The sequence below is a fragment of the Protopterus annectens genome, chromosome 11.part0 (assembly GCF_019279795.1).
Source record: "Protopterus annectens isolate FY-2018-M chromosome 11.part0, PAN1.0, whole genome shotgun sequence".
Taxonomy (NCBI): domain Eukaryota; kingdom Metazoa; phylum Chordata; order Ceratodontiformes; family Protopteridae; genus Protopterus; species Protopterus annectens.
This window is the reverse complement of record NC_056745.1, coordinates 84605936-84620072: the sequence shown is the minus strand read 5'-3', so window position 1 is coordinate 84620072 and position 14137 is coordinate 84605936. Positions and strand designations below refer to the sequence as shown.

General features: G+C 37.2%; 1 protein-coding gene across 1 annotated transcript in view; it reads right to left on the bottom strand.

The window, feature by feature from the left end:
* The window catches only part of SLC13A4 (solute carrier family 13 member 4), a 378128-nt gene extending 371588 nt beyond the window's left edge, over window positions 1–6540 (bottom strand). The window contains exon 1 of the mRNA XM_044087466.1: window positions 6341–6540. Coding sequence (XP_043943401.1) covers window positions 6341–6391 — 51 coding nt within the window. The 5' untranslated portion in view covers window positions 6392–6540. The remainder of the gene's footprint in view (window positions 1–6340) is intronic.
* Window positions 6541–14137: the final 7597 nt, after the last annotated feature.

Sequence of the window (14137 nt, the reverse complement as noted above, 5' to 3'; positions counted from 1 at the left end):
CCATCATGGAAAAACTTATAACCGAGCGGCTCATGAGCGAGAATCCAAAAACTCGAAACTGCAATTGTGGGGGGCTGCTTCCCCCACACCCCCCACTAAATATATATTCCAACTACAAATATTTCCATCTTCACTGTACTACGATCTCATAATTGCAGTTTCGAGTTCTGCAATTTTCGCTCATGTGAGCGTTCGATTAGATAAACTTTCGTTTATCTAATATAGACCCAGTTTTCAGGGTGTAGGAAAAGAGGATTCATAGAGCAGTTTGAGGATTGAAACTGGGAAGGCTGCCTCACTGCAGATAGCTTCAGTTATTCAGGAGAAGTATATCTGCCCCATGTGAGGAGAGTTTGAGTTTTTTTTTTTTTTTGAGGAAGTTGGTTATGAGATATTGATTTACTATAGAGAATGTAAAGGAAGAAGTAGAAATTCTTGTTGTGGGATCAGGATGTCACTTAGCGGCAGTGATGGCAACACTGAAAGAAATGGTAGAACACATATTCTTTTCACAAGAGAAAGAATGAGGTACAGGTTTAGACACTGCTAACTTACCAGGATTGTATAGGTAGAAGAGACTATCACAGAACTGTGTTGGATTATCTTTGCCTAGACTTCACTGTGAGTGGAAGAGTGTTTTTGCAGACACAAAGTAAGTTTTTTTTTGCTATCATTTAGCAGCTTCTGAAATGTCTGGCAATTTTCAGGTACAGATGGAGAAGAGAAAAAAAGTGTCATTTAAACACCTGAAGAGCTATATCTAAATCCTGACTGAAGAGATGTCACATATTCAGTTGTGGAAGTGTTTCTGTAAAGGCTGTAGTGCTAAGAGTTTGTGCTCCTTGAAGAATGCTAATGCATTTTTTACAGTTTTGAAGTGTGCCCAGCAAATGCTTGGAGATGGTCAATAAAATTTTCAGTCCTAACACTACCATAACTAATGTTATATGGTACAGGTACTACTGGCCAGTCTAGTATGTCTTCTGTTTTTGGTACTTGATCAGTTCTGGGACTCCATTTCAAAAGCTGGGACAACCTGTCCACTTTGATTGATTGATGTGTGTGATCATCAGATGCTTTGATTCAACTGATACCAAAGATCAGTATTTGCTTTTATTATTTAATTGTGACCATGGCAGGGTTAGTGACCCAATGGTGTGAGCATTAGCTCTAAATGATGATAAGCATTAATATGACACCTCAACCTCATACACAAAATGGGAAAAAGCTGGTTAATGCCAATAATTTAATTGTACTCATGAGAAAGTTTCTTTTTCATATAATTTTATTGAATTTTAAGTTTATGTTAACAAATGTATGTCATTATCTAAGACAATCAGCACATAGATCATATAAATTCATTATAATAACCACTCATACTCTCAATTACAATAATGGTCACAAACTCAAAAATAAACCTAATAACTATTGACAAAATGCAAATATACGGTAATAAAAATAGGTAAATAATTTTAATAAAAAGAGAAAAAAATGAAGACAAAGAATAAATGAAAAAATACAATGCTATATATAAATAATGAATTCACTCAACTTAAACTATATATTTTTAATTATGTAACAAAAGTAATGAACTTTTAATTAGAAATGGAACATTTACTGGTAACATTTAAAATGTATTTAAATCTTTAACTTTACAAAATATAATTTTTCATATTTTTAATTAGAATACCTAATGTTTCTAATTATTAAGATTAGTTTTTGCTCTCAATCTCATCATACTAACTTACCATAAACACATGAACTAGTAAAAAAAAAAAAAAAAAAACTAAAGCATAAAACAACTTGGTAAACCACTACGTAGTTTACAAAAACTACTTCATGTTGCAAAATGTGTGCACCTGTTTGGTTCAGGGGAAGCCATGTGATCTTAACTGTATCTTGAAATATGATGAGTTTATGTTGTTCTAAACTTTTCTGTTAAAATTTCTGAGACAAAAGCACTAAATGACAGATTAAAAGGGCTTTTGGTATTTTCTTGTTTTGTTGAGATTTTTTTTGTTAAACTAATAAGATCTGAAAATGAAGGAAAAACAGGCTTTTCCCAATTCTTTTTATGGATTTTCTAGCTACAGCCATTATATGAAAGACTTGTAATGAACCAATACCAACATGTATAAAATGAAAACATTTAGTCCTGTTTTGTTAATATAATTATATTAGACAAAACTATTTGAACAAAAAATTGAATATCATACAAACATTTTTTTAATGATTCACAATCCTAAAATATGTGATCCCTATCAGCTAGCATGTCTTTAGACTTCCACAGTGGTAGCATTGTTGCCTCACAGGAAGAGGTTCTCCCGTTTGATTCTCGGCTGGAGTGCGGGGAGTGCTTTCTGTGTGGAGTCTGCAGGTCCTCCCCGTGGTTGGGAGGGCATTCAGAAGACATGCGTAAATGGGCGTACCTTCGTTGAATGTTGGACGTCGAGCTGGCTCCTCGGCGTTCGTGAAAATCTACTGCCAATCATTTGCAGACCAGAGTTTCACTGTGGTGACCCCTAACTGGGAAAAGCCGAAAGACAACATCAGCTAACATGTCTTTATTATATAGCAAGGATTTATTACATTTTTCCATTGATATGTTTGAAATATTATATGTTGTATCTAAGAGTTTGTGAATTAATTTCCAAGTAAAATTTTCTGAAAAATGAACACTATGTAGTTTTAACAGAAGACTTCAAAACGAGTACTTACTTTTTGATATATTTTAATCTGGATTAAAAAAAAACACTAGAATGTTATGGTTAAATGCTCAATGCATGAGGATGTCTCATCATCAGTGCCTTTAACTTGAGTCAGGAGGTGTGCCACACAGGCCACAATTAATGCTCTCATCTTGCTGACTTTGACAGAAATTATGTTAGCATCCCTTAGAGCTGAATGAGGCTGTTGTGAAAGGGCTTGGCATAGATCGTAGCTACATCACCTTCTCTTTCTGCAGTTTTCGTGTGTAAATATAGAGTAATCCAGTGAGATGATTTCTAAGACTGATGTGTGGGCGTAACAAAGTTACAGTCACTGTCAACATGTCTGGTCTAAAGTGTCATGGCCACCTTTGAAGAAGCATTTCTTCATTACAGATGTCTCCTGTGTTAGTTTGCAATTTCAAGGCCACATTTGTAACACCGGATTTTGTCTTCAAAACTAGATATCCCCAAGTTAACAAAATAATGACCAGATTTGGATGTATAGCTTCACAAATTTGTCTAAGATAATGAAATATGCACAGCCATCTGGAAACACTGAGAGTTTTTCCAGACAGTTTTCTCCTATAGAGTGATGGGGATTAAGAACCATTATGCTAGATAAATAAGACAGAAAAATTGTAATAGGGGTGCAGTTTTCTCAGAAAAGTGGACTCTTTGAAAGAATAAATGAAACTAGAGGGTATGGTATGGTATGGTAAAAACTAAATACACAGAAAAAGGCAATCAACAGCAAAGAGGATAAAATTGAAACTCCCATCTTTGAAGTTAGGTGTAAGGTGCTTAGTGCCTTACAATTCCTTTGTTAACATAATGTATGTAGGAAAGGCTTTGGGTTCACTATACTGCCAGTGGCATCCTGTGACTTAGTGGTATCCAGTAACTACTTTAATGACCATTGTGTTCTATGAGTTTTTTAGTTATACACTATTGATTAAAAAGATTTGGCTCAGGAGATGATGCACTGTTTCCCTTATTGTGCACCAGGTGGTCAGTTTATTCAAATCCTTTCATTCTGATAGGACAGAGCGATCAGAATGCCTATCATATTTACTCACAGAAAGCAGTTTTGAATGACATTTCAGTAAAGAAAGTATTTCTTTCACTGGGCTGTATGCTGTAAGATGCACCCTGTTAATATCCTTTTCAGTCACCTTGCTGCACACATAAAATAGCAAGTTTACATTATAAATATGTTACTACTGTGTTTGAAAATAGTGCAGAAAAAACACACGCAGAGGTAACATTTTAATGTAGACACTTTTGTTTTGCAGTAGTTAAAGGAACTAGCCATGCAGTACAGTGTCTATGATTAAAATCATTATTTATAAAACTGGATGGCTAAAATAGTGACTCGCCGAATTTTGATCTTAGGCTTATAACACTGCAAAAGGTAAGCTTTGAAGAATCACATTTCCATTCTGGTAAACATATGATACAACTGTATTTCAGAACACAAGCTGCAGATTTCATAGTTTTATTCTGTATCTGATATCTGACTACATTAATCCTTTCTAACCAAGATACACATTTTTCTGAGAAAGTCTGAAGAAAACTGTAGGCAAACATCTATGATGATTAAGAAATGGGTGCATTTAATTTTGACAGTAGTGGGCCAGGCATTAGTAAAAAGAGAATGCAGCCAAATGTATTTCACTTTACGGATTTCCTTTTACAAGTAGTAGTGATATGAAGTTTGTGAACAGAAGCACTAGTTATCACTGTTTTTTATACATTTGTCTGAAATAAATAGAAGCAGTAGTCTTTTTTGAGTAAAAAATGGACAAATCTTTATTAATAAAATTGTTAGTGTGCATTAATTTCAGTGGTTCCACAAGTCATTAGCATACATTGTTAGCTATCAATATACACATTAAATTAATAACTGGCTATTTATATTAACCTGAATCATGATATGTAATTAATTTAATTGCACAAGAACCTCACAAAAGATGACCACCCTTAGTTCAAAGCCTTAGTCCTCTGTGCTAGCTGCCAGCTGCTGTCAATGAACCTGTAGCTCATGGTCCAGGGTTTTGATTACTTCCATCTTAGTTTGCCAACTGTGTGACTGTGAGCTACTCAGCTAACCAAACAGTACCCGTGGGGTCACCCTTGAAAAGCCCTTGGGTCACTGTTGAAAAGGGATGTGTCCAGTGGGCTTACCTGGTCAACAAATGTATAAAATAAAAATATATATATAATAAATACAAAAAACTATGACACTGATGCACTTGGACTGTAAAATCACCTTTCCCAATCTAATCCTGCAATGACAAAGATTGGTGATGGTGGCTCTGTGTTTATGGCTTCTTTCTCAGTGCTTCAGGATTTACGGTTCATGTCCTGACTTGTGGCTACTGTCTTAATGGAGTCTGTATATTCTTCCTGCCAATTCTTTAGTTTTATGCCACATCCAGAAACATGCTGATTGATTGTTTCTAAATGTTCGGTATCTACAGCATTTATCCTTGATCTTGTAGTATGTCTCATGGCTGAAAAGCATCAAGAACAACCATCTCACTTGCTTAATTAAAAAAATGAATAATAAAGAAAAGCCAGTGACACAATGCATTATGTAGTGTTGAAAGCTGACTGTGGTACTATTTGAGAAACATATTTACAATTCCCAGTGGTAGCAGGAGACATGCAGTTTCTTGAATGAATGCTTTTAAGTTTTGTAATTTTCATTATAGTTATTAACATTCATTAATTATATTTATTATTCATTATAGTTATTAACATTCATTAATTATATTTATTATTCATTATAGTTAACATTTCACAAGACACTTTTTTGGGGGCAAGAACATGAATATAACTAAATTCATCTTTGAAATCCAGACGTGTTTTATTACTTTTATTACTTCAAAGTATATTACCTTAGACAGGAATGTTTTACAGCAAAATGCAGTAACAAATATATAATTCTTTTGCAAAAATAGCACTTAAACATGTGCAAGGAATGCAGATAGCCATTTTCTAAGGGCAATAAGGTGGTCAGAGAAGCCCATAGTGCAGGTATTACTGTTCCTCGAGCAACTTGTAAGGCACGTGCCCTTCTGGTTTGTGTAACATAGTGCCTCAGGGAGTGATAACATCTGTACAATGCATGCTCTTTCAGTCCTGATTGCTTACTTTTGTATTGATCATATCATAGGTCTGTGCCCTGAGAGTCCTTTCATAATATGCCACAATTTTGAAATAAAGTTTACATAAGTTCATCCTTTACATACTTAGGAGGTATTATTAAGAACACATAGAACTTAATGAACAGTTGCATTGTCAGTGATACATTTATTCTCAGAAATACAGGAACTGCATTAATAAATAATACCAGAGTATGACGTATATACCACAAGGGGTAAAAAGTGATATAACTTGTAGGAAATGCATTTTTCCAAAGATATGTGAGGATTTTTATGTGACCCATATAGCAGTGTTTCTGATTTGTGTTAATACTAAGAGAAAAGACGAGTACCACTTTGGGAGTTATGCAGTTTCAAACATTTTCAAAATTAATACAAAATAAATTCAAATTACAACAGTTCTTGCAGTTGCACCATATCGGAAGAGTCTGTCAAATACATTTAGAAGAGAAAGACACTCACCATTGCAAGTCGGTCTTCCTTTGGACTAGAATTGTCAGTCAAACCAGTCATGTCTACAGTCTTCAGAAAACCATAAAGTAACGTGCATCATAATTTACTGCTTTCAGTGCACGAGTTTATTATTAAAGGCCATTCTTTTTTTTTTTTTTTTTCTTGCCATCAAAACCCAAGAGGTTTATCTGGTAGCAAGCAGCAAGAAAGGAATGCCGGATGTTTCTGCAATGGCATTTGTACTGTTTGCTGCTGAGCTGCTTAACAGCTTTAATTTATTTTAGCAAATATAAACTCTTTGTATTTTACCTGGAAATTTGAAAAAAAGATTACATATCCCCATGTATTAAATGAAAAGGAAGCAGTAAGGTTTAGAAGAAAACATGTTAATACATGTTTACTGGAAAATAAAGTTGCAGATAATCAGATTATCAGCTTTATGCAAAAATAAAAAAGAGATTACATAGTTTACAAGAACTGCATGAACTTGTAACACCCTCTAGGCAGCATTGAAAGAAACACTTTTGTTTTATCTGTGAATTTGATGTGGACTTGATAACTTTAGATCTGGGCTAAATGGTTGATTGGCAAAGCATAGTAATGGCCCACATGAAACCTGAATGTCAGAAGCAGTTCTCAGACAAAAGAAATGAGACGTACCTTTAGGACTCCTGATTTCACATTGAGTATATGTTTTTACCATGCAGTCCTTGAATGACTGAAAGGTAAGCAATCACATCTCCTTTACAAACGGAGGTAAATTAACTTATATAACAGCTGCTTCTAAGACAGGTTTTAATCAAAGTGTTAACATTTGAGAGAGAAGATGAACAGACGAGCAGGTGAAAGAAGGGATGGTTTCAGGTATTATTGGATAACATTCATACTATACACAAGCGATAAGACCAGTGCAGAACAGAGGTTATTATGATACACTATATACTAAAAGTCTGGCAGTTAGTGCAGAGGATTGAGACTATGACTCCTTAAAAACAAACTGCTTCCTGTAAGCCAGAGTTTGATTCCCTCAGCTTCCAATTTCCTGCCATGAAACTGAGCAAGACACCTAAATAGACAGTTCTCCTGGTTTGATTCTGAAAAGGAGAGATACTTCTGTCCAGCTGGCTTACTTGGATAACAAATGAATAAAATGCAATAAAAATGCTATACCCAGCAAAGTCTTTATACTAACAGGACAACATTTACCTTGATAAAATAGGAATCTAGCCAGCTTACTGGTACAAGGATAAGGGATCCGTTTGCCCCATTTTGAAATGCATTTGAATTGTTGCCCAGGCACCAGCATACCTATCAGACGGCTCAATTCTTTCAAGAATATGGTTTCTCACTCATGTTAAAAAAGCACCCCTCATGGAGACGAGCAGAACTGTAGCAGTAGTTCCAAGAAGTAAGAGGATCAAATTTTGGAGGTCAGAGTGGAGTTGTCATAAAAGTGAGAGTCATCGGAGGCCTGAAATCATTGTATCCATACCTGTCCTTGAGCAGTAGGGGACAAAAACATTATGGCAAATAGAAAAAGCCCATGGTCCTGCACTGCAAGGGTGACTCTTCTACTCAGGCCTTGCTCCATTAGGTAAACAGGTAGGTAGTAAGTGTTTGAGAGGGCTCTATCATATCAGAGGAGGAACCAACAAATATAATAAAACAAAGAAAAGAAAGCAAGAGGAACAAATAGTAATTCAAAACCTTTAAAAAACACAACCACAGGCAAAGAGTAATACAGTAGGTTCATAGGTTTATACTAGGCTATCTGCCCTAAGGCATTTTACTGTGCCCATTAGTTTTGTTGTGCCTCTGTCCAGCAGTGACACAGACTCTAGTGGTTTTGGTGGATTTTTTTTGAGGGAGCATGTCCATTAATTCTCCGGGTTGGACATGGCCTGTATTGTATGCACACATCCACCTCTGGAGCAGACGGTATGCAACTGAATAGAGCTGGAGTTTACTAGTTCATGGTCAGGTGGGGTGGTAGAAGGTCTTTTTCTAACCACTGAAAGGCCACTGTCAACTGGGTCCCCAGGTCCCTGATAACCTCTACATAGTGGATTGCCAATTATATGGTAGCTTGCTGGGGTTACCTTTTTTTTCCCGAAGGTATGACTATACATTTTGCCCATGGCTCTGGCCACCAGCTCTGTTTTCCGTGAGTCCTTCTGATCCTCCTTTGTTGTCCCATTGTTAAGAAGTAGATGCCGAATTGCCAAGGGAATAGAGACAAGGACCCACAGGACTGCACCACACAGCTTGGTCTGACATAGCGCCAGCCAACTCCAACCCTGGGTTCTGTGTCCTTGCCAGTTTGCAACCCATCTTGTGACATATGGGTTTAGAGTGGGGTGTGTTGTGGCAAGCTTTGCAAGGTCAAGGTAGGCTGTATGGACTGCCTTTCCTCATCAATGGCCTTGATTGTGTTGTTAATGTTTGCAGGGTCCACCAGACTGGACGTTTGCCTCCTTTGTGGAAAAGAGTCTTGGTTTATTGGGATTTGCCTGATCCATGCAGTCCTGGAGGTGTTCATAGAAGGCATTTGTAAGGGCTGATGTTTGTGATAATGAGATCTAGTATATTTTTCACCCAATATGATGGTGTTTGGAGATGCATTTATACCTCCAGTGTCTTCAGGAAGGCTGTGTGGGGTTCCTGAGTTTTGCTCTCAGTGCCTTGAACCAGGGTTCAGTTACAGCACAGACATCGATGTTCTCCATACTCTAAGCAAGACTACCCCAGGGCATAAACCACTGTATCGAAATCCGAAGATGGAATCAAGTTTCAGATCTGGGCAATATTTGTTTGATGAAAATAATACACCTTGATGACAGACATCTCTGTCCTCTAGTGATGACTTTTTATCAAGAACAATGCCAAGATCATGGACTTCAGAAACAAATTTCAGTCTATTTTCCCGCACATAATAAATGGGAAAATGAGAAAATGAGATGGACATACAGTGGATGTAACACAAAGGCCTCAGGTTTTGGAAGCAATGAGTGATCCTCAGCCATTGCAAAACTGATTACAGTCTTTCATGGTAGAAAAATCAGATGCAGACTCCTGAGAAATGGCGAGGTATAGCTGAGTGCCACCTGCGCAGGAGTGATGCACTTAGAAGGGTGTGATGTCCAGATTCAAGTCTTCCTTTGGAGAAACTGTTAGAATGAGTGTGCTCTCATATGGGAGACTTTCCAGGAAGATTATCTTGGGACTCTGTTCTGCTGCTAAGGATGGACATCAACTTTCCAGATACAAAAGTTGCATACTTCTTGCAGCAATAGACCAGGAAAGGCAGTCATCCTTGGTGACTTACCCTCCCTCCCTCTTATTTGATGCAGTACATCTAGAACCATGGTAGTAAGCATTCATACACTTTGTGCTGGTCATCCCAGCTCTGGAGATGAGTGGTACCACTGAACAGTGGGATAAAGGCAGGCACTAAAGCTGTGCTAACAGTTTTTCTTTTTTAAACAGAGATGTCCATCAATAAGTCATACCAGTAATGAAAATGGAGTCGATATATAATCTGTGTACATCTTAATGAAGCCAATCAATGAACATGTTTTCAAAGGTGGAATAAAACCCCAGTATGAACATACATACACCAAAAAGCTGAACAGAACATGTAAAAACTGTCATTGAGAATGACTGATATTTCAGACATTGAATCAATGTTTTTTTTTTCTTGCAAGATAGCAGAGACAGTAAATAATTAATTTTCCGAATCTGTAAGACATTTGTTAGTTTTGATTATTTTCACAGGCACAAGCACCTAAAACAAGGACTATCTTGTAAAAACAAAAGGTGGTAGCCCTTCTTTCATTCAAGTTTTAAAATGTATATACCATAGCAGTGAGTAATGTTATCAGTTGTTGAGCAGGTCTCTATTGATGTACACAGCATGTTTTACAGTACATTTGCTACAGACAAGTTTTAGAGTCCACTTATATGGTTGTTATACTTGATGTTGTATGGTTTTAAGGGAGCCATTGTAAGGACTGCATATCAACAGTCTGAGACCAACCTTACACACTTGAAATTTTAACAGGAAGTTGCAATTTTAATGAAAAATACTGAATTTTGATACTTGCTATAAATGCAACTAAAGCATTTTTTCAACGGAGTGGAGCCCCCTGTACCCCAGTGTAGGAGGTCGTGCCCCCAAATCCCTACTTCATACATATGTATGTACATACATGCATACGTACATACACACTAACTCAGAGATCACTCTAAGACTAACAAGACTTCGCCAAACTACTCCAATCTATATATAGCATCATAGCTGCATTTTTCAGTTCAAAGTTTTGAGGGTTACAGTTTTGTATTTCTAAGATGGACAGCTAATCAGAAAAAATGATTTTTTATTTGAATGTGGCATCATGATACATGCAGATACACCTCTCAACCTGTTGGTGCAAGAAATCTAGACAAAGCCAAAAACTGTTGGGGGGGGGGGATCCAAAATCATTGACAGAGTTTTCACTTATTAACTTAAAAAGTTGGTAGAATAACAGGTTTCACACTAGCATGCATTTTCTGAAGGTTATGAAGTCTCAAATGTTTGTCATTATTTATTGACATTAATCCTGAGTGGTTTACCAGAAAAGTGCAAATGTTATGAGGAACAGACAAAAAAATAGGAAATGTCTGAACAGTTAAAATGTATGCATGCGGAAGAAATGTAATTGAATATGTGCATAATGTGTACATGTGGAAGAAATGTAATCGAATGTGTGCATAATGGCTGCATGCAGAAGAAATTTAATTGAATGTGTGCATAATGGCTGCATGCAGAAGAAATGTAATTGAATGTGTGCATAATGGCTGCATGCAGAAGAAATGTAATTGAATGTGTGCATAATGGCTGCATGCAGAAGAAATGTAATTGAATGTGTGCATAATGGCTGCATGCGGAAGAAATGTAATAAAATGTGTGCATGCGGAAGAAATGTAATCGAATGTGTGCATAATGGCTGCATGCGGAAGAAATGTACTCAAATGTGTGCATAATGGCTGCATGCGGAAGAAATGTAATCGAATGTGTGCATAATGGCTGCATGCGGAAGAAATGTAATCGAATGTGTGCATAATGGCTGCATGCGGAAGAAATGTAATCGAATGTGTGCATAATGGCTGCATGCAAAAGAAATGTAATCGAATGTGTGCATAATGTGTGCATGCGGAAGAAATGTAATCGAATGTGTGCATAATGGCTGCATGTGGAAGAAATGTAATTGAATGTGTGCATGCAGAAGAAATGTAATCGAATGTGTGCATAATGGCTGCATGCAGAAGAAATGTAATTGAATGTGTGCATAATGGCTGCATGCAGAAGAAATGTAATTGAATGTGTGCATAATGGCTGCATGCGGAAGAAATTTAATTGAATGTGTGTATAATGTGTGCATGCAGAAGAAATATAATCGAATGTGTGCATGTGGAAGAAATGTAATTGAATGTGTGCATAATGGCTGCATGTGGAAGAAATGTAATTGAATGTGTGTGTAATGGCTGCATGCGGAAGAAATGTAATCGAATGTGTGCATAATGGCTGCATGCAGAAGAAATGTAATCGAATGTGTGCATAATGTGTGCATGCGGAAGAAATGTAATCGAATGTGTGCATAATGTGTGCATGCAGAAGAAATGTAATCGAATGTGTGCATAATGGCTGCATGCCGAAGAAAAGTAATCGAATGTGTGCATAATGTGTGCATGCGGAAGAAATGTAATCGAATGTGTGCATAATGGCTGCATGCGGAAGAAATGTAATCGAATGTGTGCATAATGCAGATAAGGTAGTATGACTTATTCTGAGATGACTTTGACAAGTCTGTAAGATAATATCTGAGCCACTCTGAAAGTCTATCTCTGACATGCTCCACCGGCCGGGGGGGTGTAATAACATCAAATTAGGGGAACCTAATGCTAGAAATAAGTATCAGTAATGGAAAATAACTCTCTGATACCTTCAAACCTCTCAACTGCTATGATTTAGGAATACAGCTATGATTTTTGGCTGTCTGATTTATTATTGCTCTTCCTTTGTTTATGATGATCCTCATAAAGTCACACTTGCTTGCGAGTACATTCTGAATTAAAGCACTAAGCCTATATAAAGATTCACTATCACTAATTATATAGGGTCTACCAGATAAGAAAACATCCGTTATGAAATATAAGAAGGTGCTCCTCTTTCTGATTCCCTGCTATGGTTTTTAATCCTTGGAGGTTGAGCGGCATGGATATCTTACACAGTGCTTTCCTAAATTATGGAATAAGAGTCCCCTTAGAATCGGAAGTTAGTGATTTACTTCCTTCAAAAATAGTCATGATAGATGAATGTCAAGTGGAAAATATAAACATGGTGTTACGGCATTTACTTTTCTTGAAGTCCAGTAAGTCATTGCTGTTCTTAAGTTTGGCAATCGAACCTATGAACTAATAAGTTTTATGTAAATGGTTCATGTGCATTTCCCAGTGGGAACAGTTGTCATAGGTTGGATACGCCATAGCAAGGAACAATTCTTTTGCTATCTGGCATGTGGAATGTGTAGCATGGGTTGGTAGAGTAGTCATGTTGTGTTAGGTTGCCTGTCTGAAAAGAATTTTGGTGAATGGGTTATATGTATTTATGTGGTACATATATGGTTTGTATGGTGGTGTTCTACCATTGCAACTCTGGGTGTGTCAGGCCACATGAAAAAGAAAGAAAAGAGATGCAAGGCAGATTTCTGTCTGCACCAAAAAGTCTACCATGCTTTGTGTATAAATGTATACCTGGGAGTAGAGATAGATAAGAAAAAAAATACTTGTTAAACTTTTTTTGCAATCATTTGTAAAAGGCCTCATTGTTCCTTAGCATTTTGAATCGCAGTCCAATGTCTCGAGCACATAACCCTTAACAAGTCCTTGATGTGTGTGTGTACAAGAGGTTTGCTTGGTCTTTTACTTTTATTTCTACATTGTTGTGATCATGGCTCTGTATCTGGGCCTCTGTTGACAATCTGCTCCTGGTTGGCCCTGTCTTGGATTTGCTTGCTGACTCTGACACTCTTCTCCTTGCGTGCCTGGAACAGTAGTAGGTCTGGGCTCCAGTGGAAAGTCCACTAAGTCTCCTCTCCAGAAAGTTCCTGTGGAACTGCCATGGGGAAAAGAATTAAGACAAAATAAGACTAAAAGGCTGAGTGAAGCCCACAATTGTCTTCCAGTACGACATACAGAAAAGCTGTATTAACCTAAGTGCAGTCATTTTTCTTCATAAAATTGTGGTTGTTGCTTTCACTAAATTTTGTAGCATGCAAAATATATAGAATGTAAACAAATGTCCTTCCCACAGTACTAACACTGCACTTCTAACCAGTATAGATGCTGCCAATAAAGATAGAGAGAATGGCAAACTAGTGTCCTCGTAATTTCTAGACTTGTCTAAAGCCTTTGACACAGTTTGTCACAGCAAACTTCTACTTCAAATGTCCTCACTAGGTCTCTCTGCCCACCCTTCTGTGGCTCAAAAGCTACCTGTCCAGTAGGTATCAGTCGGTAAAATGGCATTCCACCCTCTCGCCATACCTCTGCCGCTGCCGGTATACCACAAGTCTCTATCCTTGGGCCCCTCCTCTTTAACATTCTCACCAACACCCTCCACACATCCACACAAAAGGCCTTTCTAATACAGTATGCAGATGACTTTGCACTCCTCTACACATGTAATAACATGGCACATCTCAAAAAAAGTTACCCGGGAAGCTTTAACAACAACTGAAACATTGCTTTGTAACTCAAAACTCA